The 18,342-nt window shown below is 38.6% G+C and overlaps 2 protein-coding genes across 4 annotated transcripts in view; one reads left to right on the top strand and one right to left on the bottom strand.

The window, feature by feature from the left end:
* Window positions 1–5,928, top strand: part of LOC119495256 (VPS10 domain-containing receptor SorCS1-like) — a 62,177-nt gene extending 56,249 nt beyond the window's left edge. Inside the window, exon 27 of the mRNA XM_037781546.1 lies at window positions 2,273–5,928. Within this exon, the coding sequence (XP_037637474.1) occupies window positions 2,273–2,331 (59 nt within the window). The 3' untranslated portion in view covers window positions 2,332–5,928. The remainder of the gene's footprint in view (window positions 1–2,272) is intronic.
* The window catches only part of sorcs3b (sortilin related VPS10 domain containing receptor 3b), a 165,955-nt gene continuing 153,272 nt past the window's right edge, over window positions 5,660–18,342 (bottom strand). The window contains exons 25-28 of one of the 3 annotated variants that reach the window (XM_037781543.1): window positions 17,363–17,468; window positions 17,103–17,263; window positions 7,965–8,043; window positions 5,660–6,155 (exon numbers count right to left, since the gene is read on the bottom strand). In XM_037781543.1, coding sequence (XP_037637471.1) covers window positions 7,979–8,043; window positions 17,103–17,263; window positions 17,363–17,468 — 332 coding nt within the window. In that variant the 3' untranslated portion in view covers window positions 5,660–6,155; window positions 7,965–7,978. Of the gene's footprint in view, window positions 6,156–7,343; window positions 8,044–12,649; window positions 15,086–17,102; window positions 17,264–17,362; window positions 17,469–18,342 lie in introns of those variants that run through there. The other 2 variants (XM_037781545.1, XM_037781544.1) reach the window with 2 other exon arrangements.

Consider the following 18,342-nt stretch of genomic DNA (forward strand, 5'->3'; position numbering starts at 1 on the left):
CGCTGGTCATAAATACTGCAGAATTACTTTCAGGGTCAATTCATCCTAATGACAAAAAAACATTTTCTTCATTACATTCAGTGGTATCTGGTGGCGGCGTTTTTTTTTGTCCAGGTTTTGACATATCCAACGTTCCTAAAAACTGTTCACAGCAACACCTATGAACAGTAAAGCTGTGAAGGTACGGTGACATTACATTTCCATCACTTCAATTGAAGCCACTATTGTACGTGTGACTAATACAAGAACACTTTTCCTCTTCCATTGCAATCTCCTGGCCACTTTTCTTGAACTTTTCCTCACAAATTTGCAGAAACAATGATGCACTGTGTTTAGGAATGTAGTCATGAGTTAATTAGTAGGGCTGTCAATCAATTAAACTATATAATCGCGATTAATCGCACATTTTTTATCTGTTCAAAATCTACCTTAAAGGGAGATTTTTCAAGTATTTAATACTCTTATCAACATGGGAGTGGACAAATATGCTTGCTTTATGCAAATGTATGTATATATTTATTACTGGAAATCAATTAACAACACAAAACAATTAAAAATATTGTCCAGAAACCCTCACAGGTACTGCATTTAGCATAAAAAATATGCTCAATTCATAACATGGCAAACTGCAGCCCAAAAGGCAACAACAACTGTCAGAGTGTCAGTGTGCTGACTTAACTATGATTTGCCCAAAGCTGCATGTGATTATCATAAAGTGTGCATGTCTGTAAGGGGGAGACTCGTGGGTACCCATAGAACCCATTTTCATTCACATATCTTGAGGTCAGAGGTCAAGGGACCCCTTTGAAAATGGCCATGACAATTTAGCACAAGTTTGGAGCATTATTTCACCTCATTCACGACAAGCTACTATGACATGGTTGCTACCAATGGATTCCTTAGATTTTTTAGTTGCATATGATGCCAGTATCTTCACCCTAGCTTTCCGCTACAACCTAAAAACCGCAAGTCGTGTTAATACATTCAATAAATTGTGGCGTTAAAACAAATTTGTGTTATTATTGCGTTAACTTTGACAGCCCTATTAATTAGTACAGAAGACCTGAGTTGGCCATTCACATACAAAACTTGGAGAAAGCCTGGGAAATGAGGAAAAAAGCCTTTCACCAGGATAAACGTTAAGATTGTAGCAGTTCTTTTCTTTTCTCTGCTATTTGGTGTACAACCTGTTTGCAGTTTTACACATACCAGTAAACATACTGTATGTTATTTGTGAGTACATAATGCTATAACTGATTTTTTTCTTTGTGATTTGTCTATGATTTAATCGAAAGTGTGTTATGTTGGGTGGGCCAAATGTTTGGCATAACATAGGAATAAAAAACAAATTACCTAGCAACATGCAATCAACTTGTATTGCTCAATAATACTCTACCAGACTACAAACTGCCGCATCGCTCTCATAAACCACTTACAGTTCGATGATTGCTCTGAAAATGTTCGTCACCGCGCCAAAATTGCGACATCAGATCCTTGTTTAAGGGCTGAGTGTGGGGCAGGTTGGTTGAACAGAAGGCTAATGTGACCGTACCTTAACCAGAACATCGTTCCTGGAAAGACTTGTTGCTGTTGAATTTTTAAAATGTAGTTCTTTTAATGCTATGAACACACCACAAACAACATTTAATTCACCTCCTTTGTGTTTGAGTTGTGGGGTAAATCACAGCAACAGATATCCCACAACCTCAGTACATAAAACCCAAAGTATCTAGATAGTTATACACATAGTTACATATCAAAAGTGATGAGTGAGAAAATGTTTTTTTGGAAAATTGTGCGAACTGACCCTTTAGTACAGCAAATAAAGTTGTGGCAGTATATTAAAAACTGCAGCAGCAACAATGGAAGGAAAGTGATATTCACTTATTGTTAAGTGCTGATGCTGTTCTCCCTCCCACCTGTATTATCATACAGGAGTTGCCAAGATACAGTTATTATTATGTGCAGTATATTTATGTATTCGCGAACGTGAGTTTGCTACAGCAAGGTATTAGTATTCACAGGTAGAGCCAGAGTGATGAGAATGTCTTGGTGAATTATTTGACCCAATAAAATAATTAGTGCATCAGGAAAGTAGCGGAGTGGTGAAAGCATTTTCATCAAGAAATATCTACGAGGTTCCAGTTGATTTACTTCTAAACAATCGACCCATCCAAGATAAATGTGTGTCGCCTGCAAAAAAATACACCCGTATGCAAATGGCCACATAAAATTCCCCCTCTTGTCTCTTTCCTTTCTTCTCCCTCGTCAGGCTACCTGCCATCTCACACAGACATCAAGCTCTCTGATGAAGCGCCCCATGTGTTTTAATGTTGGGAGTCTATGACCAACTCGAAAGCAATACATCTTCTTTGGCAGTTACTTCCAGCAAGCTATGAAACCACGGTCACAATGAATGGTCTCGAGTGTTTTGCTACCCATGCATGGATGGACCAGTTCACACTGTGCTGCCTAATCCCTCTGAGGAGACTGTACAGATTTATACTTGCTTCTTGAAAAAAAGGGGACACTTTTTGACTGAAAATACTTGTATTTTTGCAAGGACATTGATCTTTTTATGTAAATAATGTACATCCATAATGGAAGAAGTAAAAGTTCTTTGTCTCAGCTGGTTACAGCTCGCGACTGCTCAAATATGAAAATATCACACAGCGGGACAGAAGTGATGTATAATAATATCTCAAAAAAATATGCTCCTATTTCTGTTCTTTGGGCTTGTGTTTGTGAAGTTTACTTTGTTTAACTATGTGGAAATAGCTTATCTGATTAAGACAGTGAGGGAAGCAGATTCATTAAGCTCTGTACAATCAGTAAATCTTATCGCCAGATTCTCATCAAATGAAAGCTTGCAATATCCAGGAGATGAAGGAGGGCTCCTAGTCCCAGATCTGTGTATTCCATCAAGCTGTCGCTTTGCCGCTCAAAATGCTATATATGTCATAACAGAAATAAGAACAGAAGATTAAAGTGGATAGGTGTATACAGTAGATGAGAAACTGAGCAATCCCTCTTGCTTAGGAGACTCAAATAAGTCATGTTAGCGACACTGGAATGAGTTCTAACATGAAAAATGTTAAACCTACTTAGAAACAGATTATACACAAATCTTATGTGTAATCTAAATCATGCATATGGATTATTATTGCAGCGGCAAATTTTATATTTGATTGTTTTACAGTCAATTTTGGCTGTTAAACAATGCAATGACTTTTAAACTTGTGCTTCTTACTTATTTGTCGCCCAGAGCATTTCTTGTACATTCTGGTTTCTATAAATAGAGCTAAATGTAAATCTTCTTGTAAACAAAGAAGCAGCCGCAAAACACTTGCTGTAATGCAGTCAAAAAAAAAGTGCTACATCTGTATTTAATTTATTCAGTTCAAGATTTATTAGCTATTCGTTTGTGTTCGAGATTCACCGCCATGAAGTTAAAAGACTCCTTGACACAGTTACAAAACATTTCTCCTGTTTTTGTTGTTTTTCTTTTCAACTGATCTCACTGTGAAGGTCGCCGTGCCTTCTTACAGGAAGTGTGACGACGCTGGAACTACACCAGGTTTCAACAGAAACATGTTCTCATTTTGCTCATTTTTTAATTTATTCTGGACTGTTTATCTACCACTATGATACCAGCATCTCCACATGGCATCTCCTCAGTTTACAGTTACCGCGGAGGAGCCTGCAGTCTGTTCTAGGTTTGCCCCCAAGGACTCGGCGGACAAAAGGCTGCGGATTTGTTCATCTCCTTCGCTGCGAGGGACACAGAGATAGAGAAGACATATCTCCTGTCAACAAGGCTCAGCCTACGCACAGAGCTTTGGTCAGCCGCTGTCTCTTTGGGATAAGTACTGAAGTTCTTCTTCATCCAACTTTTCTTTTTAAGTGTTGTCAGCATCATATGTCAGTAAGACAAATTGACTGGAGGCTTCTCCATACTTCTTTCCTTCCAATCCTGCGATTGAGCCTGAAGCATAAATAAACTCGTACTCGTCATCAGGCGAACGCCGTCTCTCCACACCGACCATCAGAAGGCAGTTTTTGTCAAGTCCCAATAATCAACCTGTGAATATGATTGTGAACATAATTGCATGATGTTTTTTTTCCCCCTCTTTCAAGATATTAAAAATACGTCTTGAGGAAAAAAAAAAAAGAATTGTTAAAAATGTGAACTGCAGTGTTTTCCGTTTCTCAAAAGGTTAAACTCATTCATTACAAGTGACTTAATTACTCAGTGGGTTGTTACTTTTTTTCATTTGATCTTGCTGAAGTAACCATGGTTGCGTAATAAAGCAGAAACACAGCATTAATGCAGTGTGGCTGGTTGTGAAAGTAATTTCCCAGAAGCATGAACAGCTTATTTCTGCTGTCTTCGATCTGTTAAAATCCATGCAGCATTTAGTTGTGTTTGACCTTTGATTTAGTCAATCAACGGGCTTAACTATGATTCAAATTGGGAGTTTTGATCGACGGGCACTCTCACTTTGTCGAATATGGTGCTTTTTTCTGCTTTGCCTCTAACAAGTGTTGCTTAGCACACTCAAAGTTTCAGTGCATCCATTTGCATGATACAATAGGGCCGAGCGGGAGGACAATGAAAAGCACCAAGTAGCCTGGAGTGATTCTAATGGGCCAGTTCCTCGGCTCTCCCACTGTGCAGCAAATTAATTATCCCCTCTCCAGGAAATCGACACACGTACGCACACAATCAAGGAAGATTTTCCCAGACTGGGCAGCACCTTGAATGAAAAATGTCCCACAACAATAACCCACAGCAATATTGTGTTAGCCACAGTGTGAAATTGATGAGCATGTTTCCTTTCATTGAGTGCTACATTAGTGTCTGGCTGCAGCGAATCATCCATTAGGGATTGTCACCGTTCAATTTGATTGTGCACCGCCGAACATCCCAGGGCAGTTAGAGAAAGGCCTTGGTGTTAATTCAGACTGAGAGCAGGAGCGAGAATAAGACTCTCGGGGTGCTGATGGCCGTTGGAGTGATGAAGATTGGTGTGCGATATGAGGCTGTTGAGGTGGCAAACAAAATGCAAAACAGCGGAACAAGGACCATGTTGCTGCATCTTTGTGCGTGAAGAATCGTTTCAGCCAATCAGCCACACAGCTCTGTCCTCCAAACCTTTCAGCCCCTTTGCCATTTTAATGTGAAAGGATGTTTTTTTCCTCTAAATCCTGAGGACGGAGAATGAGCAACGCTAACCCCCAGTAGTTCTTCTTTGCAAAATCTGTTTCTCATCATTCAACAACAGCCTTAGTAATTGTTCCCATTAAATAGAAACCCTCTGTAACTGGCAACTGGAGCGATAGAGGTAAAGTGAAGCTTAGTCAGAGTGTTAGATGGGAATCTTCACATAGGTGTTATCACACTTCTGCCCATTAAAGCCAACTTCAGAGCCTCTGAGGGATCATTAAGTGTAATGCTTAGACTGATATGTTGGCTGCTTCGAGTTAAAGAACCTTGTTTTCAGGTTTATGTCATGACAATGCAGACATTTCTCATTCACTGTCAGCCACAAAGTCTGTCTTTGCATACTTTCGCCAGGACACAAAAGAGTGTAAACTGTATTATAATCTTCAATTACAACATACATACTGTGGGTGCATGCATGATAGAAAAACATAATTCCATATAAAAATACATTTATTTTGAACAATTTTAAAATGGCAATTTGTTCACAGTAAGAAATATGATTCAAAACAAGACGATTTATATATCAGACAAAAATTAACAATATCATAGATCATGCACAACTTTTGCACAACTAGACTATTAGACACGGTGTTTAATAAGTTGATTAATGTGTAAACTTTAAAACCAACCATGATATATATTTATATACAGTACTCGCTCACCCTAATATAGTATTATATCTTTTATCACAGATAATTAGGGCATGCCACTGTAAAAAAAATCAGATAAATAAAAAAGGAGGACATACAGCTTGTTGTGAGACTGAAGGTCATAGAAACATACTACTGCCTGCTCAGTGAGTTGACTTTACAATAAAGTAGGATGACGCTACTGTATAGATTTACATTCCATCTTCCTCTATATACAAGTTTACAGTATTTCCCCTTCTAAGGCCCGACGTTCATGTTCAATTCATGTGTACCATCATCTGAGAAACAGTCATTGAAAGCACCGTGTTATCTTACAGAGCAAAAACCAACTACATATTTCTTTCTGGCAAGCATTCACAACAGTCAAACTTTGACATTTTTATATAGATATTCATCAGTGTATATTTACAACTCAAAGACCTCTAGTTATAGGGCGGTAAATGTTCATGTTTATCCAGAGCGTAAAGTTAAAGTGGCTTATTTAACAAAACGTAATGATGACAAAAATATTTCTGTGGTATGGGGTGGCAGAGCAAGATGTGTTCTGCCTTAAACTAACAACTTTTTTGTTGTTGCGGTTGTATTATCTATTCTGGATATAAAGTTATAAAAACAAAATAAAAAGGTTACACTTGAGAAATTTTATAGCCTGCTGGATCAATTTGTGTGTTAGAGGGAAACATTATCAACAAGTACTGTAAGATTTCATTTTTATTACATTAAATTAGTTTGTCATTTTAAGTCCTGTATTATAATATTCCTTAAGGGCTTAAACGTCCTTATAGTCAAGTCATGATCATTCTCTGTCATTCAATGCAGAATTTAAAGTACCTTTATCAAACTTTTACTCATATACAGTAAAGCCTATACTGTACATTCTTTCTCTTGTACTGACCCATTAAAGCGGCAGTAGGGAGAATAGTTTTGGCATCATTGGGCAAAAATACCATCATAACCTTTCAGCAAATTGTAATTTAATTGTTCTGAGAGAAGACTTCTGCACCTCCTCGTGGCTCTGTTTTCAGGCTTTAAAAAATCTGACGAGAGACTTTTGCCAATCACGTCATTTCAGAGAGAGAGAGCGCTCCTATTGGCTGTTCATTCAACGGAGCAGCTGTCAATCACTCGTAAACTCCGACCAAACGGTCAAACTAGGCATTGCTGATCAAATATGAATTAATATTCTGTTACTGTAATGAATATTTCTCGCCTCAAATGTTTGCAGAAACATCTTGTAGTGTGCTGTTTAGCTGTAAAATTAATAAGTTTGCTCCAGCTGGTGGGCAGTGCTTGGTATTTCCTCAACTGATCTCAACATGGCGGCCAGGTCACAAACTTTCTCATTTTACAGCTAAACAGTACACTACAAGATGTTTCTATGTGAGAAATAGGCATAACGGTAACAGAATATTGACCGTTTGTCCAGCTCGGCTCTGATTGGTTGTTTTCCTCCGGTCTGTGAAATCTTGCAGATGCCATTAGGAGCACCAGAGGACATGATTTTTTTCAGATTACATGTCTCATGTACTACTGTCAGGATATAGTGACCGTTTTATAAAAACAACTTTTTTCTAATCATATTTGCTCCAGTCTACCTACTTAAAGCTTTAAGTTAATGGTACTTTTCTCATGTTTCTTATAGCTTTTGAGGTATATTAATTCAGCAACTCTGTCTGTTTTTACGATCCTATTCTCCTTTTAATTAAGAAAAATGATGATATGTCACAGGCAGTAAAGCATTCATCAAAAGGACAAAATGACAGCTGAATATTCATAAAATACTCATTAGCAATACAAGCATGGCGTTGATGTAGAGTGAGGGGATCCTGATGCTAATTGGACATTTTGTGCTGGCTTACGTCATCAGCCGATTTCAGCAATTCAACCGCCCTCAAACTAGAGGCCCCAGAGTCTGGCTCGGTGGATTGATCTTCATCAAGTATTTAAAAGTAGATACTTATTCTATCCATGTGGGTTAAAAACATGACTTTGAACGATAGCAGCTATCACCTTGAAATGATTTAAAAAAACAAACAAAACAAAGCAAACAATATCAGCACAATTGTAACACAACAATCTGTACTTACTCAGTAACAGAGTCTTAGACGTTAGTACAGTTTGGAAATTCCCTTGTTACAACTCTCTCCATATTTCTTCCAATTCCTCCTGAAAACATGCAAACAAAAAATAGACTAAATACAGGGACAGTCAACTGCTTTGACATAACAAGTTGTTTGTTTTGAGGATATGATAATGAAAGAGACTCTTTACAAACACAATTTCTGTGATATTTCTGCTTTATCTATGTGACATTGATTTTGGGGTGAAGGAATAATTGCCTTCAACATCAACCAAACAACTCAAGGTTCCATCTTGCTTTCTCTGTAATCTTTCTACTTGAAGATCAAATGGTTTGTACAAGCTTTTACATGTAATTATAAATTCATCAGCCGTGCATATTTGTTGAAAAGCCCCCTGTTGTCTCACAGGAACATGGCCTCTCCGAGCAGGGCTGAGCTGGTGATGGAGGGCTGATAAGATAGGATCGCTGTGACAAGTGGGGTCGTTCAGATTGTGCAGACACTGGCTTATTCAAAGGTGGTACTTTTATCTCTCAACTGTGTCAGTAGTTTAAATTCAGCGATTTGTATAAAGCTGCGTGAAGCCAATTTCGCGTTCGCCCATATAACTAATAACCTGGCAGTAAATTCATCAAGGAAAAGATCCTGCAGTCAGTTTAGATTTGCTAAAGAACATATGATTAATTAGATTCAAATTGCTTTTATGTGGAGCATATTTTAAGACTAAAATGTATTAGTAGTCTGTAGCAAAATATGTAAGGAAAGGGATAAGATAGCATTTAAAATTAAGATCTGAAAGGTTAAATCTAAAATTTTAATGTTTTATAATCCTCAACAGAAGTTGCTGTATCACACACAGAGCTGATCTAAGAGGCCTGGTGCCGTATTTATTAAGCATTTCAGAGCATTAATAAAGCAGCAACAACTAGTTGCTATGTAAAGATATAGAGGCGTAATGTCTACCTGAGCAGAGAATGAAGTCGCTCTCCTGCTGTGTGTGTTGCAATCTGAGTTTTGCTGTGCTTTGTTGACATAGCCGGGCTGGGCGAGTGTGCCTTTTAGTGCATGTTTGTGCATGTGAGCGTGCCCCATTGGCTAGCTCATGGCTGCCGCTCTGCACTGCGCTCATACAGCGGTTAAAGCTGATAAGGCCTTTCCAACCGAAGGCGTTGTCAAGGAAGTGTAGCACCCTGTCACCCCTCAGGTAAACACTGCTAGCTGTCAGCACTGTTGCAGTTGTTTGCACTGTAAGCGCTGTTACCACCGTTAACTGAGAGCCGCTGGCTCAGCCGTCGCCATGTCGAGAGCCGTGCAGAATGCTCCCAATCTCGCATTTAGCACCTTTAAAAATAAAATCTAAATATCAAAATTATTACAACTTAAAAATGCTCTTAAATTTAAGAGGGCTCAAGAGGTCTGAAGATAACTGGATATTTGGCCACTTGAGGGCAGCAGAAACAAGTTGTGAACACGACATTAACATATTATCCCCTTTTAAGTTGATATGGCGAACTAGGAAACAGTTGTTTATTTACACACCTAGCAGTCACAGGTCAACATTATCATTAATTTAGAGTTGTGCTTCTGGCCACCTGATGAATGTGGGTCCAATTTTTAGCCTAATCAATTTTTGCTCTGTTTTTGGTCTCCACCAACTCCTGAGGGATTTATCAGGCTCTTTAGCTGCTAAATGCTCCACTAGCTTCACCAGCTATAGTCGCTAACTTTGTCTGTCTTCTGTTTGGTGCTGAACAGCTTATGTACTCAGATTTTAAAGTTGTTTTGGCTGAAAACAACAGTATAAGAAAAGTAAGAGTAAAACAAAACATTTAAGTTGCCGGCCGCAAAATTTTAACAAAACTTGCTTTAAAGCTCTGGAAAGCCGAGGGGAGCTGCAGAGTCAGGTGATTATTCTCTGTAGGTTCATCACTACGAGCGACCCCTTTCACATTGTCATTTCATACATACATACATTGTTATTATAAAAACATAAATTATAGCAGCTTCAAGGATTTCAGACAAATACAAATGTAAATTAGAAATGTTTTGAATAACATATCAGTTATAGAGTAATAGAGTAAAATGTAAAGATTTTTTTAAAGGAATAAACAATGGAGCAGATGTAGGCATAAATGCTTGTCTCTGATTGGCTATTAATACGTGTGATTAATGATGTGATTACTTGAGAGTTGCTGTTAAAGGTTATCCTCTACTGTAAGTCGCTTGATAAATGTGTTTTATTCTTCACACGCAGCTAAGAACTTTTTTACTCCTAACTTTAAACTTTAAGTGTAATTCTTAGAGGTTTGATAAATACCACCCTTCACTCAAAAAAGTGTACTGCTCCCTTACAGTGCATGAGCGTCCAGGGTGGTCTAGCAAAAGACGGATTCATGTCTACAGAGAGCTGTGGTTATGTAAATAAAACGTTTTCTTATAGCATAAATTTTGTGTCTCTCACATTGGGAAATACTGACTAGATTGCTAAGAAGACGTGTTCTGAAAACCTCATCCTGAATGTCTTTTATAGCTCAATAAGTTCTTATTTCAACTGAACTACAAATCTCTACGAAACATGAGGCCATGTGAGCTGTCATGTTAATCATTCAGAACCAATCTGTCGTAATATAAATCATTACATCATTACTTTCAAATTTTCATTTTAATCTGTCAAATCCTATTTTAAATGTTCAAATCGTTTCAACCTTTTATGAATTTAGATTTTACTTAATAGCTCTTGCTGCACTGTGAAAACTATCGATGACTAGCAGAATCTCCTTCTTCTCAGAGCTTTTCAAGCCATTAGGACTAAAATGAGAACACATAAAATCACTGAACCCAGACATTAATTAAATTAAAGCTGGTTAATGTTTTTCCTCTGGTAGGGGGTATGTTCTCCGCCGGCTGGTGCGAGACCTACCTTGCAGGCAATTGAAAATTCTGTACTTAAAATTTATTTCGGAGGGATATTTTGTTTATACAAGGCATATTTTAAATGCAATTAAATCTACTTGTCGGATTATTAACAATGTAATAGTGAATAATGAAGGCATTATTCAAAATGAATGATTACTGCCTGCACTAGCAGATGATTGATCTTTTGATCTTATGTTGTTATACAATGGATATTTGTATGCCCAGCCAAAATCAGACTGCATGAGAATCAAACCAAGCTTCAGAGTATTAATTAAACAGCTGGTTGTAAATTCATTTAATCTAGTGAGCCCCAAATCAAAAGGTCCCATGCTGCTCTGCCCTTTTGTAACTAAACACTTTCGAAAGCAACCCATAAAGGAGTTCATTTGTTTCAGATCAGCAAGGACTTAGGAAAGGTAGAAACAGCTGAGAAATGAAGAATAGCCAAAGTGCTGAGCGACCAGAAAAACAGCCTGCAGCCCACATGTCTTTGTCAGGAGCACTGCAATGCTACTTTTGTCAAATAATCCACAGTGTCTGCAGGGACTGAATGGTTCTCATCTAAAAGACATCACGGTGGATGTCAGCCATGGCAATCAGAAAGTTAACTTGTCATCGTGATATCTGGTTACTGTGCTGCAGTTGTGCTTGTGGCGTGCAGTTTGCAAAAATATGACACACTGCATCGATAAAGACATTCCAGCACCTCGGATGTGCGCTGCACTTCAATGTGCAGTGTCATTTAAATGAGACTGAAACTATGTATTTTTGTGTCAACACCAAAATAAAGTTACAAAATATTCAAAACAGATGCTCAGTGATGTGATAAATAATGCAATAAAATGTTAATCAGTATCAGTCTCCTACAGGGAAAGTTATTATTTAAATCCTGTATGAATGTGTCCGAGCAGTACACAGATATTATTAATATTCTGTATTACACAGCTGGCATACTATAGTTTTCTACACCCTAAAATACATTCACTTGTGTTCTATTGGAAAGTAAGTACATTTACTCAAACGCAACTTTACATGAGTATTTTTATTCTATACTAATTCATACTTAGAGGGAAATATTGTGCCTGTACTTGTTACTCCACTACATTTTATTTGGCAGCTGCAGTTGCTAGTTGCTTTGAATGACCCCTTTGTGTTTGGATGCTCTGCTGTGTCTGCTTTTTCTCTCCAGGGCTGCAGACCCGATGAGGGTAATCAGCGGCATGGAGCACTCAACGCTTTAAAGCCTGAGCATGCAGCAGTCTATGCTGGCAGATCTCCTCACACACCATACACCTATGTTCCAAGGTTTTTGGTTCCTTTTCCTTGTTACAGCACATCCATGCAGCACATTTCCACACATCCACTACTGACTCTACAGATTCCTCCCATACATTCTTTTGACTTCCTTTTCTACATACTTTTTGGTTAATAAATCACTTTTATTTTGTTCAGTACACCCATGGGTCTCCTGTTTTTGTCACAGTCCCTATAGAGCAGGGCTGTGACAAATAGGAGCTCGTCCAATTCTTCTTTTTCGGCCTTTGTCATGTTCCAGGTAACTTGGAGTAGTGCATTTTTCCATACTTATTACTCAGGACCTTAGCAGGCAGAGTTGGTAAGGTCAGTGTGAATGAAATGTGTGATCATGGCCTCCGTGGGCGGGGTTAGTAATTTGTGAATGAAGTGTGTAATCAGTGGAATTTGTCTCAGGTGAGTCAGTACCACGTGTCCAGAGTTTGTAAACTGAATTGTAAAAGCGCTGCAAGGAGACACTTTTGAACGGGAATTATGCTTTAAGTGAGTATAATTTGTCAGTGTAGTGGTTTTGTTTTTTTGACACTGTAGGTGTGTGGGGGTTTTGGGTAGAAAAGTGTTGGACTTGTTTCTTGTCAAGTCGCGCCTGTGTTGTAATTGTGAGGCACACAACGGGTATAAGTACAGGCTGTCCATTGTTGTCTGGTTGCCTCGCCGTCTCGTCGGGCTGTTAGTGCGTAAGTACAGTAGGCTACCCACTGCAAGTAGCTACCTGAAGACTAGGGAGGAGTTTAGCTAAGTTCTGGCTAGGCAATTAGAGGTAATGGCTCTGTTTTTGGTTTGTTAATGTGCATTTGGCTGTCTGTGCGCTCCTGTGCTAGTGCGTAATCGTGCGTGGAATTGTTTGGCTGTGGGTATATACCAAGAGGCTAGATCCATGGGCGACTGCTGCTGGGACGCAAGCTGGGGTCTGATCAACCTTGGCTGAGTTGCCTGAGCGAGAGTGTCTGATGCTGAAAGACCCGAAATACCCAATGACCCCAAGTTCCATCGCTGATGATGCGTCTCAGCACATCTGCAGGATGTATCTTTCATCTTTTGTGTTTGACACATTCTTTTTAAGCTTTAAGTTTTTATGGTCATATTGAATATTGCTCTACTCTTTACAGTCACTGTATTGTCAGGGTTAATGAACAAAAGGATTACGCTTTTAAAACTCTATACAACATACATGCACATAACAGACATGATATTATAGTCTAGTTAAGTAGTAGTAGTATAGCCTAGGTTCTCAGATATTGTGATTTGCTTCATACAACATCATTGAATTCACCATTAACTATTTACAGGAGATAGATGCAAAATAATCATTTTATAATAATTTGGTTATGGTGGAAAGTAAAATGACCACCATGGCTGCCACAAGGCATTTTTGCAATGGCTCCATATCTGAAAATGTTCAGGGCTCCAAACTGTTCAAGTGTACCAAGTTTCATGCCTTTATAAAAAAGTGAACATCATTTTCACATGGAATATAACCCATTGCTACTGAGTAGGGGCCTCATCAGTTGGAACATGTTTATATTGACAATGAGGCAAGAGTGGGAAAACATAAAAATAATGGATAGAGAATTTATTTCTTGGGAAAGTCTTTTGAGTTTTTGTATTATTTTGTGTTTCTGCTGCTTAGAAAGCCATTTACAACTGCCCCAATAACAGAATTCAATGCAAAGTTCTGACATTCTATCGGATACAAACTGCACAAAGTTACGTTTATCTCATAAGAAATTCTGTTATTGTTGTTAGTCATATAATATATAATTTTAAAGCTCTTTTTATGCTCTTTATGTTGGAACTATCCATGGGCACATCAGATCAATATGAAGTTACTTATAAGGGCATTTTTGGAGGGGCATTCAGAATTTGCCCAATTGCAGCATTAGAGGTCAAAGGTCAAATTCTCTTGACCTCAGTTGTCATGACAATGTGACCGATGGTTAGATTATAGTCTAAGCTTCACAACGATATAGAACTTCATGATATTGTGTGTTGGTTACCCTCTTTTATACTGGATCTAGGTGTAAAATGGCGAAAAAAGATGGAACAAATTTAATGATGGAGGGATGAAAAAAGGAGTGATAGCACATAGAAAGCTACCATTGCTGCAATGCTATCATGCATTAGCCAACACTAGGGACATAGACCTTTTAAAAAAATCACTATGAGACCTGGTCCCTCCAAAGTGGCACGACCAACCACCTGGCTCATGGATTAGTAAGACTGTGTTTCGTTCTCATCGTGTTAAGCTTCTTGGTTTGGATATGGCAGAGGTGTTGAGGATTTTCTGAAAGCACCATCAGAGGAAGTTTTGGAGCGCTGTAGTTCGAGAACAGCTGTTGGAAAATTGTGGAGCATTTTGGAGTGGACGTTGGTGACAAACAGAGCAACAGCGTCTGTTCCTGGTTTAGCTGAGTTGTCTGCTCCTGGGGCCTGTTTCACAAAACCTAGATAGCTGATTAAACCAAGATTTTCCAGTTATCCTGGCTGAATTTAGCTGTGACTCGGTTTCTTGAAAACAGTGGCACATAAGTTGCATTTTCATTAGCCTGCAACATATTTTAGGCTTGCAGGCTAATAAAAATAAGTACTTAACTGAATACATATTGTCATTCAGTTATGAATGGTTATTATTTTAACAGCGTGACCATTCATTTTTATTTGTATAATTATTCATGTGATAGTCATTGCTACTGTTATATTGTGTTTATGAAGACTGCTGTTCATATTGTTGTCAGAGGTTTGATGAATATATTACTGCAGTTGTTGAGATGACGATTAGAAATGGCTGATAAAGTTCACTGGACCAGTAACTATGTAATGTACTGTATTCATGAAACAACAGGGAGAGGACACCACAATGCTTTTTGACCTTTTATTTTGCTGGGATCACTGGTCTGCTGGAGAGAGAAAAAACAACAATGATTAATACATTACGTTACAGACATGCTTATTATGGCGTACACTGAAAGTATCACTTCTCTCTCTAATCCCCTCAGTTGTGCTGTACAGACATCTGATAGTTTGTGAATTCTGTAAAACACATATCAATTAGCACAGCAGGAACTGTGCATGGTGTGGATGTCCTACAGGTAACACTCACTACATTGCCAGGCTGTACAGTGTCTGGGTCCTGTTACAAATATGATATTTCTATAAGCACCACATCACTGACTTCTTATCCATTATGGACTAAATAAGTATTTCCACAAGATTGACAAGTACAGCCTTCTTCCTTTATTTATTTATTTATTTATTTATTTATTAATGTATTTTTAGATAGATGGATAGACAGATAAATAGATAGATTTGATGTGTGTTTTACAGAATTCACAAACAGTTAGATGTCTGTAGAGCACACATTTATATATATAAAAAAAATAGTTTGCAGAGGTGAGAATCAAAGAAAAAAGTCCATTCCCGCACACACTTATCACTTATCTTGGAGATAAAAAGAAAGAAACTGAGGAAATTAGAAAGAGAAGTGATCAATCCAATGCACACTGTAAGCATGTATGTAACACAATGTATTAAACATTATATTGTATATGTATAATGGTCGTAATATTCTAGCATTGTGGATTAGTGGTTGTAATTAATCTTCATGGTAAATTTCCTGAATAACATATTAACTTCCACGACTCTTGCACCTGGCTCAACCTATAGTCGCATCTCCTCAGCCTGGCTTGGTCAACGTGAAACGTATTAAGCCAGGATGCACTGACTAGACTATAGGTCAAGCCTCGCTTTCTCTGTTATCCTGGATTTCTTCTTTCTGGCTTTTGTGAAATAGCCCCCTGATGTTGCTGATTTAAGTCCTGGCTTAACTTTTGAGCAACAACAGGAGCTGCTGTTGTTACAGATGGAGCCTGGTAAACTTCAGCAGCAAGTTGAAAAGGAGAAATTGGCTGTAGGAAAAGTAAAACACGAGTCGGAACTTAAAACGCTTGAGTTGGAACAGCACAAGCTAAGTTTGATTCAGAATGGTCAGGTCCCGGCGGACTTGGTTTTCAATGTTGCCCTTGTGTATTCAGAGTGTTCACCGTTTGAGTGGGTAGCTGACAGCAGAAATTGGCCTGATTCAGAGCGTACACTGCTGCTGCAATGTTTGTTAACTGGCAATGCTCAAGTAGCGTATTGTTCCCTTCCTGTGTATGAAAGCCAAAATTACTCTTCGGTCAAGGCTGCAGTGTTAAAAGCATATGAGTTGGTGCCAGAAGCTTACAGGCAAAGGTTCAGAACGTGGGAAAAGTCAGGTAAGCAAACTCATATGGAGTATGCCAGGGAGTTGGGTACTCCCTTTAATCTGTGGTGTACGGCTCTTGAAGTTAAAACTTTTGACGACCTGTGTAATTTAATGGTTTTGGAGCACTTTATAAATTCTCTGCCAAGCAACGTTGCTACCTACATTTATGAATGTAAAGTCAAAACTGCTGCGCTTGCAGATGAGTATGTCCTGACGCACAAGATTGACTTTGAGTCCCATTGTCTGTGATGATGTTAAAGTGCGTTTCGGGGAAGTGGTCAGACGATTGGGCTGCTAGACCAGAACGGTTGTCAGGGGGACAATCTGATGCCAAAGTATGCAATTATTGTAAGGAAAAGGGGCACTGGAAAGCTAAATGTCCTACTATAAGAGCAAAGAACAAGCGTAATGGGGATGTGAATGTTATCTACTGCGCTGGCCTCATCGAAATGCTATATATATATGTTACTGCATCAATAATAATAATCTAATTGTGAAATGTAATGGATTTTGTCTGCATTGTAAGTACTTTAACTTTCATACTTTAACTACATTTTCTATTATTTGTAACAGAAAATTTTAAATTGTGATATTGCTTAAAATAGAGTATATTCTGTACAACACATAATCATTGATAATGGTGGTGAGTAGTAAATGTGTAGCTAACGCACCTCTGCTCCTGGCCTCCAGCTCCTTTTCCATGAGTTCTTTCGGAGATGGAAACTCGCTGAGCTTGACCTTCGACATGTTGTCATTCTGACCAACTGTACTGATCACCTCCGGGTCCTTCTCATGACTGTCCTCGGTCTGAACGTGGATCCAGGGGATTTTCCTGACAACAAGGAGATAGCAGAGCAGCTGTGTGAAGATTTTCACCAACAACAAATGTAAATTGTAATTTATTTTTCAATACAATTTCCCGTGAACACACCTTTTGAATTTGTAGATGAAGAATGCTGCTAAACCAACAAACACCACAGTGAGCAGCATCAGCATCGCCGACCCACTGTGGATGGAGTTTGAATCCACTAGTGGTGCTGAAAGACAAACGGATCAAATGAGTCACATTTTGACCGAGACAGATGCTTTCTTTTTCTTTTCCTTAACCATGTCTTATTTCAAGGAGATTACTTTCATCACCCCATGTCATGTAACAAGTGCAGGTACAGTTTGGAGAGCTGCTCTCTGCATGTTATCCCTTCAGGGTATTAAAAGGAACCTTTAGGAGGTCTACTGCCTCTCTCTGGGGTCCGTCATGCAGGTAGCTTATGCATAGTCATGGCTTTTTAAATGCTGAGATGCAATATTCAAAGTATTTCCCCTCACCTCCCATCTTTCTCTCCTTCAGAGAGAAGCCTATGAAGTCTATGACCTTTCTGGATCATTTTAAAAGGCAACTCAGACCTTTGTATGCAGACACAAATGAAGACAGATCCGTTGGTGGATGAAAAGGGTAAAGCCAAGCAGGGTTGATCGACACGTTTTTGCGATATGCTAATGACCCGGTGACCCTGCCGATTTCCTCGGTGCATACCAAATGCGTTCTTTGTCAATCACGTCATTGATTGGCTAATTTAAAAAGAGAAGTACTGTATCTCAGCCTCAGGTGCAAAAACTGATGCACTGTGAAATATATTTAAATCCTGTGATATACAGTATCATATAAATCTCATTCAGGGAATACTCTTGTCTTTGTCTTATTGTTTCAGTGTTTGGGTAGAACTCAATGTCAAATCATCTCAAGAATGACACGTGGCTTATCTTTTGCACATCTGCAAGCAGAACAAATGCACTGTGGATGCACTGTAGACATACTGTACTAAACTAACATAAATTAAGACAAAGATCTATTTGAACGCTTTTTGATGTACCTGCAAAACGTTTTTTTAAATGCAACAATTACATTGGTCC

Source organism: Sebastes umbrosus, chromosome 10 (genome assembly GCF_015220745.1).
Source record: "Sebastes umbrosus isolate fSebUmb1 chromosome 10, fSebUmb1.pri, whole genome shotgun sequence".
NCBI classification, from domain to species: domain Eukaryota; kingdom Metazoa; phylum Chordata; class Actinopteri; order Perciformes; family Sebastidae; genus Sebastes; species Sebastes umbrosus.